Source organism: Myotis nattereri, assembly GCF_964212035.1.
Source record: "Myotis nattereri genome assembly, chromosome: 4".
NCBI classification, from domain to species: Eukaryota; Metazoa; Chordata; class Mammalia; order Chiroptera; family Vespertilionidae; genus Myotis; species Myotis nattereri.
This window is the reverse complement of record NC_138079.1, coordinates 40,116,964-40,140,260: the sequence shown is the minus strand read 5'-3', so window position 1 is coordinate 40,140,260 and position 23,297 is coordinate 40,116,964. Positions and strand designations below refer to the sequence as shown.

At 36.5% G+C, this 23,297-nt stretch overlaps 1 protein-coding gene across 3 annotated transcripts in view; it reads left to right on the top strand.

The window, feature by feature from the left end:
• Nucleotides 1–23,297, top strand: part of CERT1 (ceramide transporter 1) — a 101,032-nt gene that overhangs the window by 47,592 nt on the left and 30,143 nt on the right. For all 3 annotated transcript variants that reach the window (XM_081089435.1, XM_081089433.1, XM_081089434.1), the window contains 4 exons: nt 1,958–2,041; nt 12,993–13,150; nt 15,942–16,034; nt 22,749–22,835. In XM_081089435.1, coding sequence (XP_080945561.1) covers nt 1,958–2,041; nt 12,993–13,150; nt 15,942–16,034; nt 22,749–22,835 — 422 coding nt within the window. The remainder of the gene's footprint in view (nt 1–1,957; nt 2,042–12,992; nt 13,151–15,941; nt 16,035–22,748; nt 22,836–23,297) is intronic.

Below are 23,297 nucleotides of genomic sequence, written 5' to 3'. Positions count from 1 at the left end.
TCTGATATCCCTTAAAGGTGCCTCAAGAATGGACAAAGGATTACTTGGTTAAAAAGAAAGGGGAAAGGCCAGTCTTTAGCCAGAGAGGCTCTTGTTTTCATCAGTTTTATATATTGAGTATTGGGCTTGAAAAACAAGGTTGAAAATCCCTGTTTGGTGATACAAGCTATTGGGTAGTTAGGGACATGAAAGTGAATCTTCAGTAATCCAAAGAAGGTATTGATGATGATAAGAGTGAAGTGCAAGCCTCTCAGTGTTTAACCAGTTAACTGCCACGATATTTTGAATTTAATTTAAAAAGGTCTGCCACTTGCGTCTATAGGCGTTTATGGCATACAGATGGTTAAGAGCAGTTAATCAGAGTAGTAGTGAGTCAAGATCAGGATCAGAATCTTGTCTGATGATGAATACTGATTTAAAAACAGCAATGTGCTGTTAATGAATTTCTAGAATTGACCATATTTACAAATGATTGATGAGACAATAACGATCCACAGAATTTGGGATTTGATTAGTCTTGAGATTTAGGTATCTGCAGAGGCTTCATTATGGATATTGAAGTCTATAGGAATGATAGACTAGGAAAAAACAGTGTCAGATATTGGTGTCAGTTGGCTGAATATTAAGTGTTAGTAGATAATAGCAGCTTATGGTTTAAAAAAGCTGTTAAAGATAAGTAGCAAAATTTTGAAGTGATGAACTAGCCCAATAATTATAAAAAAATGAAATAGCCCACTAGTTAGAAATGGCAATACAGAATAAAGGTATTCTCCATGGTGATTTCTACCATTTAGTCAAGGGAGGGAATAAGGAATAGGAATGGGCTTTGCATCTATTGGGAAGACAACTAAAATGGATGAGCTACTCCTTGTAAAGAGATAAAATCAAGAAGTACAACAGTTTAGAGTGAAGATTATTTCTACAAAAAGAGTGTTTCTGAAAAGATAATACAATAAAGAAGCCTTACTAAGAGCACTTGATAGAAAGCAGAGAATAAGATTGGGGGCTGAGGTTTAGAAATTTACATTAAGAGTGGAATATATAGCCTGGCTAGTGTGGCTTAGTGGTTGAGGGTTGACCTATGAACCAGGAGGTCACAGTACTAGTATCATTCCTGGTCAGGCACATGTCTGGGTTTCGGGCTCGATCCCCAGTAGGGGGCATGCAGGAGGCAGCCTATCAGTGATTCTCTTTCATCATTGGTCGGTCGGTCTCTCTCTCTCTCTCTCTCTCTCTCTCTCTCTCTCCCTCTCCCCCTCTCCCTCTCACTCCCTCCCTCCCTCCCTCCCTCTTTCTCTCCCTCTCCCTCTCCCTTCCTCTCTGAAATCAATAAAATACATTAAAAAGAAGAAAAAAAAGTGCAATATATAGTGCAGAAGGTTAAAGTATGTTAGGCAGTAAAAAAAAAAAGTGAATAGAACAAAGAGATAAACAGAGGGGAACACAGGATTTTGATCTTTATAGAATTGGATAAGTTAAAAGGATTTCTAGGCACAGACACACTGGGATGAATGAAAATCGATAATCACACCTGTAAATCATTATATTTTTCCTGCATGTTTAGAAATGGTAAATTTAGGAACTCCCAGAAGCAAGCTAAGGTATTTTCTGCATGGAAGTTATCCTTTTACAGTCCTGCTCAGCCATTATAGTCTTCTGATGGAATTATGAGATTGCCCCAAGGTAGGTAGGAAGAGGTAGGAAGACTAAAGGGCAAAATAACTCATATCTTAGTACCATCCCTCACACAAATGAGAATGCATACAGTTTTTATAATAATGTATTAAATTCTACAGCATATTTGTTGGGCATACTTTGATAAGCACTGAAAATACAAAAATGAATTAGATCTTGCACTCAAAAGAATCCAGAATGTATTGACTCAATTGAACCTAAGAATAACTTGGTTAATTTCTATTTTCTTTCATCCTAATATCCTTAAATATATTTTATTTAGTGGTAGAAGATGATGAAGATGACTTTCCTACAACGCGTTCTGATGGAGACTTCTTGCATAATACCAATGGCAATAAGGAAAAATGTAAGTAGTACATTTTCCTCCCTCAGCTGGATAAAGTACACTTTCTAAAGTTACATAATCACTAATTATATAACAAGAATAACTATCTAAATGACTTTTTGGCTATTTTTTTGTTTTGTTTTATTAATCCTCACCTAAGGGTATTTTTATTGGTTTTTAGAGAGAGTGGAATGGAATGATGGAGGTGGGAGGAGAGAGAGAGAGTGAAAAACATCTGTGTGAGAGAGACACATCAATTGGAACCCCCAACTGTGGCCAGGGATAGAACTTGCAACCCTGGTACAAGTCTTTGACAGGGAATCAGACTCTAACCAGAGCCCTCAGTGAATAATTTTTTTAAAAGGAAATGAAAGTTTCTTGTGAAAAAAGACACATTCTTACTTTAAGTAATAATGGCTCCTAATTATCTAACAAAGACTCATTCTAAATTCCAGACAATGGCCCACTTATTGCAGTGTTATTTGGTAGAATCATTTTCTAGAACTGAAAATGTTTCTTGGGGTTGAGGGGGAACTCCCTTTTTTTCTCTCCACTTGATAAACTGGTGTTGAAAAGTATATAATCAGTGTTATTAAAAGAAAATTATTGTAATAGCTCTGATTTCACGGCACAATTGTTTATAGACCAGGAACAAAGTGATTTATTTCATATACCAGTTTATTGGTCCTTTTTTTATTTAGAATAGCTAACTCATTAGATGGAATTCTGAATTGTTCATTAGAAACCTCTGTTTTGTGACAGTTACCAACCTAAAGGGCTTTGTGCTAAGAGAACTAAGCTAAAAACAAATACCACATGGCATCACTCATATATAGAATCTTAAACACCAGAAAACTGTGATTAATAGTCAGTGTTCTGTTTTGACATGTCCTAATAAAAAACTAGAGTGGATGCCTAAAATTTTTTAAAGTTACAAATAAGCCTTTGTGGAAAAAAATAAGTTAACTCTAATTGTGCTTTTTTTTTTTTTAATATATTTTTATTGATTTTTTACAGAGAGAAAGGGAGAGGGATAGAGAGTTAGAAACATTGATGAGAGAGAAACATCGATCAGCTGCCTCCTGCACACCCCCTACTGGGGAAGTGCCCGCAACCAAGGTACATGCCCTTGACCGGAATCGAACCCGGACCCCTCAGTCCGCAGGCCGACGCTCTATCCACTGAGCCAAACCGGTTTGGCAGTTGTGCTTATTTTTGCTGAAGTTATGAAAACTATGAAGTAATCTGTAGCTGTGTCATGTTTTCAAATAATTTTTAAAAACTGTTGTATGGGTGGCCCTGGCTGGTTTTGCTCAGTGATTGGAGCATTGGCCCGTGGAATGAAGAGTCTTGGGTTTGATTAGGGTCAGGGGCACATACCTCAGTTGCAGGCTCGGTCCCTGGTCCTGATAGAGCACCTGCAGAAAGCAACCAATCGATGTGTCTCTCTTACATCGATGTTTCTTTTTTCTTTCTCTGTTTCTCTCCCTCCCTCCCTCCACTCTCTCTAAAAATCAATGGAAAAAATATCCTCGAGTGAGGATTAAGAAAAAAAAACACAACAACTTTTACATGCATGGGAATACTTTTCTATTTCAAATATCATATGAGAATATTCCATCTGAATATTGGCACTAAAATGTAATGCTTCTCTCCCACCCCACCCCACTTTTCCTTTTTATTTCTTAGTTTCATCATGGCTCTCTACTTTTTTCTTATAACCTAGCTCCCTCCCAGTTTTGCAAAATACTAGCTTATTACAAAGTTTTCTTATAACTTTGGACTACATTGTTGAACCTTATTGAATCATGTAGATTTATGTATTTTTATGGAACTAAACATTTAATTTGGGAAGGTTTTTCCCCAGTTGCATTTTAATTTCACAATGAATCTGCCTAACTAGAAAAATATTTTGTTTGCATATTGGAAAAATTATTGAAAGAAGTCGTAAAACTCACAGATCTAGTCTTCCATTCCACATAGTATTCTCAACTACCACGCCTACATTTTGCAAAGGAGAATGGAAGCTTATTTCCTGTAGAAATTGAACTGAAGAGTTACAGATTCAGGAATACCTGGCACAGCAAAAGATAGGTGTATCAGTCTATCAATAAAGTGATTAAGTGGAAATGTACCTATTGATTATTGAAATCTAAGAGTATCATTATTCTGCTTATCTCCAAGAATTCTGGTAGCCAGGGACTAAATGTAAGTTTACATACTGAAAGATGCAATCCCTAGCTCCCTTCTCTAACCCTGTTTGCAGAATGCCTGTCAACCAGACATATATTTTCTGATACAAAGTTAAAAACTCTGGAGACATTGAGTGGACATAGAGAAAGACCTATAAATAGAGATTTTCAAGGGCCCATTATGAAAAAGCTGTCTCACTACCAGGTCACCCTTTGATGAATTCCACTAGTTAAAATAAACTGCTATTGCATACAGGGTTTACAGGTCATAACTCTTTAATGTAAACAGATAGCTAGACCTCCAGACATTGAGGAAAGCCCCCAACATCTCTTTTTTGAAGAGAGGCTTGAAACCAAGCAATGGAAGATAGGGGTATTGCTGTCATTTAGAGATATATCCTACACAAGCTGTCTGCATACTTTTTAAAATAATGAGTCACATTTTCAGTACACTTGTGGAAGTCACTGTTTAAAAAAATTCCTTCCTTAGGGTTAATGGAAATTAACTTTTTGTTAATCATCATAGGTAGAAAGTATCTTCCTATGGTTAACCTCTAGAAGTAAGTTAGGGTCTTGGTGCTAGGATTCTGGAAACATTGGCTACAAGGTAATGGAATCTTCAAATAATTATAATGAGTCTCATCATTAAGGTCTAAGTCACATATTGTGGTATTGAGTATGCTAAAGTCTTAAAAATTTAGGACTAGCTAGTAAACATTACAAAAATAGGATTTTACGGGGGGGAGGGGGAGGTGGTAGAATAGAGCAAGAGTAAAACTTGCAACGATTCTAACCTGAAAAAAAAGGCAAAGTAATTTACCTTTAGATTAGACCAGAGGAGAAGTTTTTGGATAAGCGAACACCTTCCTTAGTTAAAGACCTCAAGAGTTCTGGGTCATGGTGGAAGCACTGTTCCCTAAATTTTCAATGAACAAATTTCTTGTTTACTTCTAATGTAAATTTTCTTGTTATATTCTATATCATCTTAATTTATGTTTCTAGAAACAAAGAGAAGATTTTTATGAGGATATAAGGGTCAATCCATCAAAAAGATACAACAGTTATACACATAATTGCATGTAACAGTAGAGCCCCAAAATATATGAAGCAAAAACTATCCAAATTGAAAAGAGAAAAAAAGACAATTCAGTATTAATAGTTTGAGATTTCAGTACCCAACTTTCAATAATGGACAGAACAAATAGGAAGATAACAAGGAAATAAATTACTTGAGTAGTATAAACAGACAGACCTAGTAGACATCTACAGAACACTTCACCCAACAATAGAATATGTATTCTTCCCAATAGCACATGAACCTTAGGCTAGACCTTATGCTTGGCCATAAAACAAGGTTTAATTAATATAAAGGATTGAAATCCTACAATGTCCTCCAAACACATTGGACTGAAATGAGAAATCAATAACAAATTTGGGAAATTCACAAATATGTAGAAATTACCACACTCATAAATAACCAGTGGGTAAAAGAAGAAGTCACAAAGGAAATTAGAAAGTACTGTGAGGTGAATGAAAGCAAAAATACACCACACCAAAATTAAAGGCTGCAGCTGAAGCACTACTTAGAGGGAACTCTGTAGCTGGAAAACCTTTATTATGAAATAAGAAAGAAAATAAAAAAGACAATACAGAATTTCAGTGAAATTATAAGTTGGTTCTTTGAAAAGAATGAAACTGATAAACCTTTAGCTAAATTGATAAAGATAAAAGGGAGAAGAATCAAATTACTAAAATCAGAAATGAGCCGAAACCGGTTTGGCTCAGTGGATAGAGCGTCAGCCTGCGGACTGAGGGGTCCCGGGTTCGATTCCGGTCAAGGGCATGTACCTGGGTTGCGGGCGCATCCCCAGTGGGAGGTGTGCAGGAGGCAGCTGATCAATGTTTCTCTCTCATCGATGTTTCTAACTCTCTATCTCTCTCCCTTCCTCTCTGTAAAAAATCAATAAAATATTTAAAAAAAAAACAAAAAAAATGAAAGGGAGGACATTACTACTGACTTTACAGAAACACAAAGGATTATAGGTGAATGCTATGAACAAATATATGCCAGCAAATACAATAACTTAAACAAAATGGTCTAACGTCCTAAAAAGACAAAAATTATTAAAACTGACTTAAGAAGACATAGAAAATGCAAATAGACCAATAATAAATAAATAGATCCATTAGTAACCAAACATTTAAAGAAGACTTAATACCAGTTCTTCACAAATTCTTTCCAAAAATAAAATTGGAGGCCAGTTTTACCTTGATTCCAAAGCCAGAAAAAGATACTACAAGAAAACTGCAGATCAATATCTTGTATGAGTATAGCTACAAATCATCAATAAAATATTGCTAAATGCAGCAACATGTAAAAACACTATGACCAGATGGGATTTACCACAGAATGCAAGGTTAGTTTACATTCTTAAAAATCAATTAATGTAATAATCCTATCAATAGAATAAAGGCCAAGACCAGAGATCATCTCAGTAGATGTTGAAAATCATTGGACAATAAGCATAACCAATGGACATAAGACACTAGGGGATAGGGGAGGCTGGGGGACTGTCTAGGGCGGGGGGATAAAATGGACACATATGTAATACCCTTTGTAATACTTTAAGCAATAAAAAAAATAAATGAAAAAAAAAAAAAAAGAAAATCATTGGACAGAATCTTTATCTTTCATGATAAAAACAAATAGGAATGAATACCCAGATAAAAAGTTATCTATGAAAAACCCACACTTAACATTACACTTCATGGTGAAAGACTGAATGCTTTCCTTCTAAGATCAAGAACAAGACAAGTGCATGCATTCTTTTTTATTGTTTTTTTATATTGATTGATTTGAGAGAGTAAGGGAGAGAGAGAAAAAAACATCCATTTGTTGTTAAAATTATTTATGCTTTCATTGGTTGATTCGTTTTTGTGCCCTGACTGGGGATTAAACCCGCAACCTTGACATAATGGGGACAACGCTCTCTAAACAACTGAGCTACCCGGCCAGGGCAGCATTTTATTCTTGCCACTTTTCAACATTGTAATTGTATTAGAGGCTCTAGACAGAACAACTGGCAAGAAAAAGAAAGAAAAGACATCCAAATTTAAAAAGAATAATTAAAACTATATCTATTTGAAGATGCCATTAACTTGTATAGAGAAAAGTTATAAGGAATCCACTAAAAAGTATTAGAGGTAATAAGTTCAACAAGATTCTAGGGTATAAAATCAATATAAAAAAATCAATTATATTTTTATACACTAGCCATGAACAATGTGAAAATTAAGTTCAGCAACCAATTTCATTTATAATAGCATTAAAAAGAGTTAAGTACTTAGGAATAAATTTAACCAAAGAAGCACAAACTTTCCATTCTGAAGGTAACAAAGCAATGTGAAAAACTGAATAAGATCTAAATAAATGGAACGATATCTCATGTTCGTGGATCAGAAAACTTAATATTGTTAAGAATTCAGTATTCCCCATATTGCCCTATAGATTTAATGCAGCCCTTACCAAAATCCCAAGTAGGATTTTTGCAGAAATGGACAAGCTGATCCTATGATCCATATGGAAATGCAGATGACCTGGACTAGCTAAAATAGTCTTAAAAAAGAAAGTTGGAGGACTTACACTTTTGATTTCATAACTTAGCACAGATCCAACAGTGAGGTAAGGTATTGGCATAAGGAGAGAAGACATAGATCAGTGGAATTGAATTGAGAGTCCAGAAGTAAACTCTTACATTCTTATTTTTCTAAAAAATATATTTTTTATTAATTTCAGAGAGGAAGGAAGAGGGAGAGAGATAGAAACATCAATGATGAGAGAGAATCATTGATTAGTGCCTCTTGCACGCTCCCCACTGAGGATCGAGCCTGCAATCTGAGCATGTGCCCTTGACCGGAATCAAACCTGGGACCCTTTAGTCTGTAGGTCGACACTCAATCCACTGAGCCAAAATGGCTAGGGCAACCCTTATATTCTTGTAAAAAACAAGTAAACAAGTTTTTTATAAGAATGCTAAGACAATTCAATGAGGAAAAATAGTTTTCAAGTGATGCTTGGCAGCTGGATATCCATACAGGAAAATAATGAAGTTTAACCCCCTACTTCACACCAAATACAAAAATTAACTCAAAATGAATTTAAGAGCTAAGACTATAAAGATCTTAGAGTAAATATAAGAATAAATTGTAATGGCCTTGGCTAAGTCATAGGCTTCTTAGATAGACAACAAAAGAAGTGAAAACTATAAATTGACCTATATCTTTGCTTCAAAAGACACCATCAAAAACTGAAAAAAATAACCCATAAAATGGGAGAAAACATTTTCTAGTTACATGTCTGATAAGGGATTTGTATCTAAAATATATAAAGAACTATTAATGAATTGATGGTAGAACAATATCGCAGTTTTCAAATGGATAAAACATCTGAATAGACATTTCTCCAAAGAAGATATACAAATGGCCAATAAGCACATGAAAAGGCCCTCAACATCATTAGTGGTAGGATAATGCAACAGGAAGAACCCATTATTACAATTGCACACGTGGTCTTATTTAGGACACAAATGACTTTAATCTGTAAGTTGATTATTAATAAAAAATGGTAGTTTATAATATTTAACAGCTTTGTTGAGATAATTAACATACAATAAACTGCACTTATTTAAGTGTACAATATGGCAAGTTTTGATGTTATATCATCATCGCAATCAAGATCATGTCCATCACCTTCAAAAAGTTTCCTCCATCCCCTTTTTTAACCCCCTCTCTTCCCAAACAACCACTGATCTCTTTTCTATCACTGTAGGTTAGTTTGCATTTTCTAGAATTTAATACAAATGGACTTACACAGTTTGTGGTGGGGTTTGGCCTGGCTTCTTTTTTAGTTTGAGGTTCATCGCTGTTATCACATGTATCAGTATATGATTTCTTTTTATTGTTTTTGGTTTTTTTATTGATTTTTTACAGAGAGGAAGGGAGAGGGATAGAGAGAAACATCGATGAGAGAGAAACATCCATCAGCTGCCTCCTGCACAGCCCCTCCTGGGGATGTGCCTGCAACCAAGGTACATGCCCTTGACCAGAATCGAACCTGGGACCTTTCAGTCCACAGGCCGAGGCTTTATCCACTGAACCAAATCAGTTAGGGCTATTTGTTTTATTGGGGAGTAGTATTTCCTTGTGTTGATACACCACAATTTGTGTATTCACTCATCTTTTTTTTTAAAATATATTTTATTGATTTTTTTACAGAGAGCAAGGGAGAGGGATAGAGAGTTAGAAACATCAATGAGAGAGAAACAGCGATCAGCTGCCTCCCACACAGCCCCTATGGGGGATGTGCCCGCAACCAAGGTACATGCCATTGACCGGAATCGAACCTAGGACCTCTCAGTCTGCAGGCTGACACTTTGTCCACTGAGCCACACCGGCTAGGGCATCACTCATCTTTTGATGGACATTTGATTTGATTATAGTTTTTGGCTATTATACATAACAATGCTGTGAACATTCATGTCAAGTCTTTTCATGGACATATATTTTATTTATTTGGGGTAAGTACTTAGGAGTGGAATTGCTAAATCATGTGGTAGGAGTACATTTAACTTTTCAAGAAACTGCTGAAGTCTATTTCACCTGCCATATATGAGAGAGTCCCAATTTCTCCAAATCCTGACCAACACTTGGCATGGTCAGTCTTTTTAAATTTTAGTTTTCTAATAGGTGTATAGTGGTATCCCTCTGTGGTTTTTAACTAGCATTTCCCTAGTAACTAATGGTATTGAGCATCTTTGTATGTGTTTATTTGCCATCCTCTCTCTTCCTTGGTGAAGTGTGTATTTAAATCTTTTGTTCAGTTTTTTATTAGATTATATATATTTTCTTACTGTTGAGTTCTGGAGGTTATAATATACTATATTATAGTATACGCTATGTTAATGTTTTATATTAATGTATATTCTATACATATGTATATAGGATACAAGTCCTTTATCAGACATAGGCTTTACAAAGATTTTCTCCCAGTTAAGGTGTACAATGTAATGATTTGGTATAGATAGCAAAATGATTATTGTGGGGAAAACTAACATCATCTCACATAGTTATCTTTTTTGGTAATGAAACCATCTGAAATCTGTCTTAACAAATTTCTAGTATTCAATTCAGTATATTAACTATAGCCATGTTATATATTAGATAACTAGATTTATTAATTGCATATAACTGCAATTTGTATTCTTTTAACCATGCCTTGAGCAGAAATTTTATTTTTATTTTTTTTTTAAATATATTTTATTGATTTTTTACAGAGAGGAAGGGAGAGGGATAGAGAGTCAGAAACATCGATGAGAGAGAAACATCGATCAGCCGCCTCCTGCACATCCCCCACTGGGGATGTGCCTGCAACCCAGGTACATGCCCCTGACCGGAATCGAACCTGGGACCCTTGAGTCCGCAGGCTGACGCTCTATCCACTGAGCCAAACCGGCTTCGGCTTGAGCAGAAATTTTAAATTTTGATGAAGTAGTTTATTAATTTGTTTTTTTATAGATTATACCTTTACTGTCATATCTACATACGAGGTTTTAAAGTTGGAAGTACCGTATCACTTATGAGTTCTATTGCAGTGGTTTCTTACTAGCTAATAGTATAAGATAGTATGTTCTCCTGTTTGCATCTTGTGAGTTTTAAAATTTTTTCTCATTTCATTCAAAGCTAACTCTGAATTAATATTATGAAATGTAAACATAAAAAACTATTTAGCCCAGCCGGTGTGGCTCAGTAGTTGAGCATCCACCTATGTGAGCCAGGAAGTCATGGTTCCATTCCTGGTCAAGGCACATGCCGGGATTGCGGGCTTGATCCTAGATGTGGAGCATGCAGGAGGCAGCTAATCGTGATTCTCTCTCATCATTGATGTTTCTGTCTCTCACTCTCCCTTCTCTCTGAAATCAATAACAATATATTTTTTTAAAATTATTTAATGTGTGCATTGGTCTTGCCATAATTAGGTCCTGCAAACTGTCAGAGTATTATTAAAGTACTAGAGGCCTGGTGCATGAAATTTGTGCACTCGGGGTGGGCCCTTCAGCCCGGCCTGCACCCTCTCGCAGTCCAGGAGCCCTCGGGGGATGTCCAACTGATGGCTTAGGCCCACTCCCTGCCATCAGTCAAACATCCTTAGTGTTGCTGCAGAGGTGGGAGAGGTTCCTGCCACTGCTGCTGTACTCACCAACTGTGAGCCCAGCTTCTGGCTGAGCGGTGCTCCCCCTATGGGAGCGCACTGACCACCAGGGGACAGCTCCTGCGTTGAGCATCTGGCCCCTGGTGATGAGTGCACGTCATAGCAACCGGTTGTTCTGCCGTTAGGTCGATTTACATATTAACCTTTTATTATATAGCCTTTTATTATATCATGTACTTGGGGGAGGGGGGTTCCTCAGCCCAGATTGCAAGAGGGCTCAGGCCAGGCCAAGGGACCCCACCAGTGCAGGATTGGGGCCTGGGAAGGACGTGGGAAGTTGGCCAGCCGGGGAGGGACTGCAGGAGGGCTCTAAGGAGTGTCCAGCCCCTCTCGCTCAGTCCCAATTGGCTAGACCCCAGCAGCAAGCTAACCTTCTGATCAGGGCGTCTGCCCCCTGGTCAGCCAGTCGACAGTCTGCCCCCTGGTGGTCAGTGCACACCATAGTAACTGGTCGACAGGTTGACTGTCTGCCCCCTTGTGGTCAGTGCATGTCATAGCGAGCGGTTGAGCAGCCTTAGCATATCATTAGCATATTATGCTTTGATTGGTTTGGTTCTGCCATTCAGTCTATTTGCATATTACCCTTTTTATTAGATAGGACTAGAGGCCTGGTGCATGGATTCCTGCACTGGGGGGTCGCTCAGTCTGGCCTGCACCCTCTTGCAACCCGGGACCCCTCGGGGGATGTTGGACTGCCGGTTTCGGCCCGAGGGATGTAGTAGTGTGTGAAGCAGCAGGCGGCCAGGGAGGAGCCTGAGCCCGGGCCGGGCACCATACGCTCCCGCTCATCCTGGCCCTGCTGCACCTGCCACTGCCTGTTACTGCTGCCTCAGAGGCTAGAGAGGCTCACGCTACTGCAGCTGTGCTCTCCAACTGTGAGCCCAGCATCTGGCACCCATCTGTCAGCTGAGCAGTGCTCCCACTGTGGGAGCGCACCTACCACCAGGGGGCAGCTCCTGTGTTGAGCTCCTGTGTGCACATCATATAGCAACTTGTCAAACGGTCAACCGGTCGTTTAGAGTTTTGTATATGTTCTCCTACTACTTTATTCACTAAATGCAGCACAGCAAGTAGATTTCAGGAAATAGAATCCAGAAAAAAGGACTTGAAAATACATATGCTGCCATAAGCTTCTTTGCTGATAGAGTATGAATGGAAATTTTTAAATGTTAGCCAACAGGAAGGAAATTATATTCTGAAAGCCTGCTCTGATTTGCTAGGGTTTTGTTTGTTACTTTATATTTTAGAGAGAGGAAGAGGGGGAGAAAGAGAGATACATCATTGATCAGTTGCCTCCTACAGATGCCCCAACCAGGGATCGAATCTGCAGCCTGGGTATATACCCTGACTGGAAATAGAATCTGCACTTTTTGGTATATGGCACAGTACTCCAACCAACTAAGTCACACTGGCCAGGGCTGATTTGCTAGTTTTCTAAACAAGTTTTAATTTTAAATTGTGAAGGATTATTTTTCCACTAGAAAGATTTTCAGTGGAAAACTGTCTTTTTTAGTATTTCCACAGGTAACACCGAAAGGAATTAATGGTATAGACTTTAAAGGAGAGGCAATAACTTTTAAAGCAACTACTGCTGGAATCCTTGCTACACTTTCTCATTGTATTGAACTAATGGTAAAACGTGAGGAGAGCTGGCAAAAGAGAATGGATAAGGTAAGACTATTTTTCTTTCTGTTAAATAATAATCATTTAAGTTTTATATATGGATTGAATATTTAAACCAAACTAACTTGTTAGGGAAAATGTATTGGAGTTGATAGAAGTAGTAGGTGTACTTCTGAAACTTGCAGGCATCTTAACCTCATTTTCCTAATGAGATTCATCAGTTAAATATTCAGTAACTGTACAATATGCATTCTTGATTAATAACATTTTTGTAATAACAGCAATGCTTTATTGGGAGTGATAAGCCATTTAATATTACCCAGCTTTATTGTATGACATATGAAACTGCATTTAAGCTGTATAAACTAACAAACACAAATTTATAAAGTTAAATATTAACTTATTGCATTTATAACTATGTGTATTTTCCAAGGTCATTGAGATATCATTCAACAGACATTATATTATTCATTAAACATTTGCTTACTGTTCACCTTTTGACCTTTGTTTAAATTGCAACACTGATAATATTACAATATGAATATTTAGTTTCTAGTGTAAAGTACGGCTTAGTGAATTTGTTTAGTATTTCTGTTTATAATTCAACATCAATAAAATAGTAAAATGTTAGAACTGAAACATGCCACCATTTTATAGAAGAAGAATTGTGCCCCGGAGACTTGTCCAGAGGTGTTAAGTAGCAGAATTAGAAGAATTTTACTATTTTCTGTATTTCAGCTCTGGATACTAGACTAGACATCAGTCAGAATCTTTTGTTTTTGTTGTTGTTTTTTGGGGGGTTTCGTTAATCCTCACCCGAGGATATTTTTTCCATTGTTTTGTGTGTGTGTGTGTGTGTGTGTGTGTGTGAGTGGAAGGGAGGGGGAGACACAGAGTGAGAGAAACATTGATATGAAAGAGACAAATTGATTGGTTGCGAGCCTGCAGCTGAGGCCTATGACCGGAAGAGAAACTGAGACCCTTCAGTCCAAGGTCTGACACTCTAACCACAGAGCCAAACTGGCTAGGGCCAGTCAGAATCTTCTTCATCAGTGAGTCATATTGCTTGTAGAATTTGAAGGTCTTATCAATTAAAGCAGGACACTAGGAAAGCAATGTCAACACTGATGTAATGGCAGAATGGCCATACAATTTGAATATCACTGTGTATTTAAAACGGTCCCCATGTTTAGACGAAAAGAGAATTGTTCAGAATTCTCAAGTGAAGTAGCCATATTGACTGACAAAATATGTATCTTTTAAAAACAGGCAATAAAAACGTCCATTTAAGGTACAACCACTTCATTATTATTCAGGAGTCAAACTATTCTATATTGAAAGATTTCAACTCTATACCAATGTGGATCAAATTGAATTTTTAGAAGATTCCCTGTGCACACAAAAAATAATGTATTGAGAAAACAGGAGAACCCCTTAAATCTATTAGACTAATGGTTCAAGAGAATCATTCAACTCATCTAGACTAGTTTAAAACTTTTTTTCTTTAGTCTCTTTAACCTTCACTAAGGAATTATCATATCTAACCACACTGCCTAAAAACATTCTATTCGTTTAAGATGTTTGCTTACATTAGTAGACTCACATATGTGTAATTTCGCATGCTTTTTCACTTTTCCCTAAGTCTTTTTAATATTGCTGAGCTGTGTGGTTTGATTTGGATCATTTTTTAAGATATGGTAATACATATAGTGAACTACACTAATCTTAAGTGCACTGCTTGATGATTTTTGTACATTTGTATAAACCCCTGTAACCACCAGTCAGATCAACATACAGAAAGAACTTTTAGCCCTGGCCGATTTGGCTCAGTGGATAGAGCGTCGGCCTGTGGACTGAAAGGTCCCAGGTTCGATTCCGGTCAAGGGCATGTACCTTAGTTGCACATACCCAGTGGGGAGTGTGCAGGAGGCAGCTGATCGATGTTTCTAACTCTCTATCCCTCTCCCTTCCTCTCTGTAAAAAATAAATAAAATATATTTTAAAAAAAAGAAAGAATTTTTTTTAAATATATTTTATTGATTTTTTACAGAGAGAAAGGGAGAGAGATAGAGAGTTAGAAACATCGATGAAAGAGAAACATCAATCAGCTGCTTCCTGCACATCTCCCACTGGGGATGTGCCCGCAACCCAGGTACATGCCCTTGACCGGAATCGAACCTGGGACCCTTCAGTCCGCAGGCCGACGCTCTATCCACTAAGCCAAACCGGTTTTGGCAAGAAAGAACTTTTATAGCACAAGGTTCCTTCATCCCCTACCACCACCTTAAGAGGTGACCACAATTCTAACTTATACATGATCATTGATTAGTTTTGTCTATTCGTGAACATCATAAATGAAATCATACAGTATACACTCTTGTGTCTGTCTTTTTTCTCCCTTAACATGACTTAAGATTCATGTTGTTACATCTAGTGGTAGTTTATTCTTTTTTTATTATTGTATAGTATTTCATTGTGTGATGAATTTTCATTGTTTGACTTTAATTTGATTATTTTTCCTATTGATAGAAGTTTATTAGGATTTTATATTTTTATTATTATGAATAAAGCTTCTGGGAACATTCTTGTACATATTTTTTGATGGATATATGCACTCATTTCTCTTGGGCATATACCTGGGAATACAATTGTTAATTCATGGGGATAAATGCTTAGCTTCAGTGGATATTGACAGTTTTCTAAAGTGGTTATATCAGTTTAAACTCCCACCAGCAATAGATGAGAATTCCCGTTGCTGTTCACGCTTGTCAGCACATAATATTGTCAGTTTTGGGTGGGTGTTTTATTTTGACTTTTCACTTACTTTCTTTTGAAATAGGAAATGGAGAAAAGAAGAAGAATAGAGGAAGCATACAAAAATGCCATGATAGAACTTAAGAAAAAATCCCACTTTGGAGGACCTGATTATGAGGTATGAAGTTATATTTTGATCTTAGAAAGGAAAACACATAGGCATGCCTATCACAAAAGTGATTAATTTTTAAATTATACTTTTGTAACCTTTAAAGGTTCTAAATATATAATTCTTCTATGTTTATTTTAATTAAATGTATATATCATAATATATAAATGCTAGGCTTACTTTGAAATAGAATTTTTGGTATTGCCTACAAAGTTTAGTATAGGCTTTAAAAGGCTTATTATTTTGCCTGTCCACTGTATAAGACAAGTGTTAATCTCCCCTGTGAAGATGATGATTTTTAATGTTTATCTTCTAACTCACTTTTTTTTTAAATAAAAGCAACTTATGGAGGGAAAACCTGAGTACTTTATACAGACAAAAGATTTTAGTTTGCCCTGACCGGTTTGGCTCAGTGGATGGAGCGTCAGCCTGCGGACTGAAAGGTCCCAGGTTCGATTCTGGTCAAGGGCATGTACCTTGGTTGCGGGTGCATCCCCAGTGGGGGCTGTGCAGGAGGCAGCTGATCGATGTTTCTCTCTCATCGATGTTTCTAACTCTTATCCCTCTCCCTTCCTCTCTGTAATAAATCAATAAAATATATTTTTTTAAAAAAGATCTTAGTTTGTGCAATATACTATGATGTCTTATCCACAGTAGAGCATGAACTATTATAATTACTTTGCCTTTATGTTTGGAATGTGTGAAACCAACTTCTTTCCTCATTTTTTTTATTGAGCAATTAATAAAATCTTCCTTCCATATACATGCATAGTTAAAATTTTATAAACTATTTTTCATCACGTTTTTATAGAAAAATATATAAGAAATATATATGGTAATTGTCATTAACATTGTTGATATTCCTGAAATGAAAATTTTTTTATTACTTTTTTATCCTCACCTGAGGATATGTTTTTGTTGTGTTTTTGTTTGTTTGTTTTTTAGTTTTTATTGTTTTTTAGATAGAAAAGAAGTGGGGAAAGAGAGAGAACATCGATGTGAGAAACATCAATCTGTTGACTCCCGTACATGTCCCAACAGGGAATCAAACCCACAAGCTAGGTATGTGCCCTGACTGGGAATTGAACCCATAGCCTTTTGGTGTGCAGGTTGATGCTCCAATCAACTAAGCCAACCAGCCAGGGTAAAATGAACATTTTTTAAATAGAGTGGCAAGGGGTACCATTGAGATAGAGATAGGATTATAAAATAGTTATAGTTAGCCCTGTTGGTATGCTTCAATGGTTGAGCATCAATCCATGAACCAGGAGGTCACTGTAGTTCGATTCCTAGTCAGTACACATGCCCGGGTTGCAGGCTCAGTCCCAGGTGGGCGGCATGCAGGAGGCAGCCTATCAATGATTCTCGCTCATCATTGATGTTTCTATCTCTTTTCCTCTCCCTTCTTCTTTCTGAAATCAATAAAAAATACATATATTTTAAAATAATTATAGTTAGACTATATTTAAGAAAATAGAAGAAAAAAATCTTGCCGTTTTTATTCTAGAAGGGAATAAAAAAAACTGATACTGACTGAGTATTTCTTATGTTGGAACTGATTGAGAAAAAAAGTTTTTATTAACTATATTGAATGTTGGAATTGATTAAAGAAAAAAACTCAGCTGCTATTGACTAAATATTTTTTATGCTGGAATTGATTTCCAAATGTAGAAATCATGATGATGAGACTTGAACTGTAATATTTTTTAATTATTAAGCTGTCAATTCATTTCTTCTAGAATGTATAAAAATATATATAATTAGCTATTCTCTGGGGCTTTAATAAACTAAATTACTGAAATATAAGCTATTATAATTTTAATTTTTATTCTGATGCTAAGCATATTGTTTTGCCATTTTAGGTTACCTTATTTTTTTTCATATTATAAATAAAATAAATGTTTCTTATAGGAAGATTATAGAAAAATACACAAAAAGCCCATGTTTTTAATTTATCAATATATGGTACTAAGTTATTTACTTTCAGCAATATATAAGTATAGTTATATACTTCCACTTCTGTCAAACCAGTTTTCTTTCAGGGAATAAGAGTGGGATGGAGGGAGGAGAGGCCTTGTGCTAGGTATATGTGTTTACTAGTTTCAAATCTAAAAAAATTGCTTTATTTATTGATGTAATTGATTTAGGCTTTTCTAAAGAAATGTTTATTGGTCACTTAAAATTTGCTCTATAAAAGTTTTATGCTTTTATGTAATCTCTCAGTCTTTTGATACACTTATCTCTATATTTGATATCATGTTTAAAAAGCATTCTCGAATAATTATCTATTTCCTTTTTTCCTTTTTTAATGGTCTTTTCTAAATATGTTACTAATATACCTGGATTTTTAAAAATTATGGTATAATATGGTAATCTTTTATTCTAATGGTGTTGTTGAATAAATCATTCTTTTCTACTCCTGTACTGCCCTCTTTTAATGAAGAACATGGTTAAGGGTTCTTCAGCCTTTTCTCACCAACTCCTTGTGATATGAAGTTAAATATGCAATTTTTAAATAAACTAGGGCCTGTTTTTATGTTTTCCCCCTTCCTTTTAGAGCAGTGATGGTGAACCTTTTGAGCTCGGCGTGTCAGCATTTTGAAAAACCCTAACTTAACTCTGGTGCCGTGTCACATATAGAAATTTTTTGATATTTGCAACCATAGTAAAACAAAGATTTATATTTTTGATATTTTTTTATATATATTTAAATGCCGTTTAACAAAGAAAAATCAACCAAAAAAACAAGTTCGCGTGTCACCTCTGACACGCGTGTCATAGGTTCGCCATCACTGTTTTAGAGTCTTGAACCATCTATATTGTGTCAGTACTATGCTTGCATGGATTTTTAAAATGACACTAATTCAAAATGTGACTTTATTTTGGTTCTTATTCAACATTTATGATGTTTTTATTATTGAACAAAGTTTAAATGTTTGTCATCTATAGCCTCAGAAATTACTTTATAATCTTAAATCCATTCCTTAAGACTTATTGCACAAGGCACTGTGCTAGGTGTGGGGTGGGGTGAGATTGCAAGGAGCAAAGCAGACAAGGATCCTGCCTGAGGGCCCCTCCTGAGTATATGTTAATGGTAATATAAACTAAGTAGCAGGCAAATAGAATAATATATATTATAAAGCACTTTTAATAGTGTGGGCATGGCTTCCTAAAGGAAACAGCATCTTAGCTGAAACCTTAAGAATAAGTAGGTTGAGTAGATGTCAACCAGGCAAATAGCCTAGAAAGAGTGTTCCTTGTAGAGGCTTAGAAGAAAAGAAAACATTTGGAGACCCAAAGCAAGAGAAAGCATTTTGCCCCAGAGTAACTTACCAATGGAGCTGGGAGCCCAATGAGAAGGAGGGAGGGATAAAAAGGTCTGAGAATAGTGCAGATCCTCAGGAATGGGATTTAAGCAAATAGGGTTTTCAGATTTACATTTTAGAAAAATTATTCTTGCTTCCTGCAGTGAAGAGAGTGGATTGAAGTTGAGAGTTGTGACAGGGACTTGGAGATTTTTTTCAGTATAACAGATAAGAATTGAATATAGTCTAAATTAGGCTAGGAGAATAGGAATAGATGTGGAAAAATGAGATATTTGTAAAGTAGAATTGAAGGGTGTGGTGACTGAATGAAGGAAAAGGGAAGAATCCAAGAACAGGCCCAGATTTCTGCCTTCGTCCTATTGGTGCACAGGTAGAGGAAGAACAGGTTTTAGACATGTTCCACATGAGTTGAGACATTCATCTGAGGAGGTCTTACATATTATTAGATGTAAAGATCTAACACCACTTAGGAAAGGAATGGACAGGCTATGAATTTGGGAAATTATCAGATGATGACTGAACTCTTAGAAATGAATAAAAATGCTGTGGGAAAGCAAGTGTGGAATCCTAAGGAACACCCACATTTAAGGGATAGACAAAGGAGGAAGAGTCTGCACAGGAGCCCAAGAAGAGTGCTTAGTAGAGGGGAACTAGGAAGTTAAGAATCCAAGGGCAGAGATCCTTGCAAAGAGAGTCATTAGAAATGCTGCCCATAGGGCAAGTGAGGTCAAGACTGTGGAGTGTGTCCCATAGATTTAGCAACAAATAGCTCTTTTCCTTGGTAAGAAGGTGAAATAAAAGTGGGTTTTTTAAATTTGTTTTTTAATAAAAGAAATTTTATGCAATTACTAAGTTCTCAGATTTGCCATCAAAGGAAAAATGTACCTTTCTTATTTGCCCATTTCACTTATCAAAGTATTTTTTTTTAAATTTTGTATTAAGTGTATTGGGTTGACATTGCTTAATAACATTATATAGGTTTCAAGTGTACAGTTGTTTAATACATCATCTGTATATTTCATGTGTGTTCACCACCCAAAAGCAGAACTTTTTAATCCTGAATTTCCCAATTGGGAGACTCCTGAGATGCTGACATGATTGCATAGGTTGAATGTGTATTATAATTTTTAAAAGTGTAGATGTGGTTATGATCAATAGAGTTTTCAAAAATCACCAGAAAATATGTTCAGAGTAGATTTTGGATATTTTCTATTTTTCTCATATCAACAAAGACCAAAGTGATACTACTACTATTTAAGTGCCTTTGAAATGTTTTTTTTTTTTGTTTTTTTTAAAATATATTTTATTGATTTTTTACAGAGAAGAAGGGAGAGGGATAGAGAGTTAGAAACATCGATGAGAGAGAAACATAGATTAGCTGCCTCCTGCACGCCCCCCAATGGGGATGTGCCCGCAACCAAGGTACATGCCCTTGACCGGAATCGAACCTGGGACCCTTGAGTCCGCAGGCTGACGCTCTATCCACTGAGCCAAACCGGATCGGCTGAAATGTTTTAACTGTATACAGGGAATCCTTCAGGATAGCCTCTAGAATGCTGTTACTGTTCTTCTCCTGATTCAACAGGTCATTACATGTTTAAATTCATTTAGTGATAATTTATTGAAGTATGCACTATTCTGTGTGTATGTTGAAGCTGAATAAAAAGTTTCTGTGGATTTTTTTTTCTTTTGAAATGAGCTATGAGAGAGTCCTCATAACTCCAAAAGAACTATTGCATTAAATCAAGATTCCTCATATGCCTGTGCCAAGGGGTTTTCTCCCACCCTTCCTGTGTAGCCCACCTTGTGACAGGGATGGAATGATTTTGCTAGATACTTTTTCATGGAGTAGTGATGACGTTGGGTTATCAGTCTAACTGGTAAGATTATAGAGACACCAACAGTCATTCATGTGTCTTATTTTTATATTTAAAAATTTAGGAGCCCTAGACGGTTTGGCTCAATGGATAGAGCGTTGGCCCGTGGACTGAACGATCCCGGGTTTGATTCTGGTCAAGGGCACATACCTCGGTTGCAGGCTCGATCTTGTGTGGGAGGCAACTAATCGATATATCTCACATCAATGTTTCTCTCTGTGTCTGTCTCTCCTGCACCCTTCTACTCTCCAAAAATCAATGGAAAAATATCCTCGGGTGAGGATTAAAAAAATTTGGGGGGGTGTATGGGAGGGGGGGGACTCTGCCCAGCTGGTTGAGCATCAATCCCTGTACCAAGAAGTTGCTGGTTCAATTTTCAGTCAGGTCACATGCCCTGGTTGCAGTCTTGGTCCCAGCAGGGGGCATGCAGGAGTCAGCCAGTTGATGTTGATATTTCTCTCACATCCATGTTTCTATCTCCCTCTCCCTTCCTGTATAAAATCAATAAAAACATATTTAAAAAAAAAATTTAGGGAGCCTTAAACCGAAGTGTACCTTTCCAGCCTCTACTTTTACCATAATGTAAAGCCATTATTCAACTTACAGTCCACTTATTTATTCCATCACAGCAGGAACATACCATGTTTGTTTCCATTTTGATATTGTTCTTTTATACTTTTATTTTCTGATACAGCTGAGGTTCTCTTTGCATGAGAATCACTTGGAGGACTTATTAAACATGCATATTCCCAGCTCCACCCAAGACCTGCAGAGAAGTAATTTCTGTGTATGGGGTCCTGGGTATTTTCATTTTAACAAGTTCTCCAGGCAATTGAGAACCACTGCTCTGCAATCTAACCAGGCTCTCAAGCATCAGCCAGCTCAATTTTTCTTTCTCCATTAACTATTTCTATTTGCTTAGGAAGATCCCGCTCAGTACCCAATCTGTACTGCTCATTGCCTGTACATCTGCAACTTTGTACTTACCTTTCTTCAATTTTATACAGTTTCTGTCGCCAAGTATTTGTTAAAAGTACTCAACTCTGTCACTGTAGCAGGCATAGACAATGCATATGAATACAATGAAGATTATATTCCATTAAAACTTAATTTAGCTTTATGTAATTGCAACATGTCATGAAATGTTGTTATTCATTCCTTTTCCCCCAACCATTTAAAAAATGAAATTCTTAGCTTAAAGGCCATACAACAGTAAGCAGTGGACTGGATTTGGCCTATGGGTCATAGTTCACCAACCTCTTACTCTAGATTATTGCCCTAATACAATATTGGTCAATATACAGTAAGTATATGAGTACTGAGTGATTGAATTGTTATACTCATGATTCTACACAAAGCATATGTTACTCATATTTTATATATTACCTAGTGTACTAACTGGTTCAGAAATGTTTATTGAATCACTTTTCAACTTTTCCCTAGAGTTAATGCCAGAATTATCAGTGTTTTCCACTTTCTTAAACCAGCTTTTTTTTTTTTTTTTCTGTGTGTTCAAATAGGAAGGTCCAAACAGTCTGATTAATGAAGAAGAGTTCTTTGATGCTGTTGAAGCTGCTCTTGACAGACAAGATAAAATAGAAGAACAGGTATATTTGCCAGTAAAAAATTTAACACTAGCTATTTCTTGATGTATGTTATTTTATATAAATAGAATTTGAAAACTGAAATATCTGATAACCTAGAAAATGAACTGTATCTGCATTGAGTCAAAAACGTAGGAGAATCTTCATGTCATTCTTCCATTGATCAATTTCCAAGCAATGGAAAGAAGACCAATGATAGTTTAAAGAAAGCATGCAGCCCTGGCCGGTTTGGCTCAATGAATAGAGCGTCAGCCATGGACTGAAGTGTCCTAGGTTCGATTCCAGTGAAGGGCATGTGCCTTACATCCCCAGTGGGAGGTGTGTGGGAGGCAGCTGATCGATGTTTCTCTCTCATCGATGTTTCTGGCTCTCTATCCCTTTCCCTTCCTCTCTGTAAAGGGTCAGTAAAATATATTTTTAAAAAATAAAAAATGAAGCATGCATAATTAACATGAAGTTAAAATA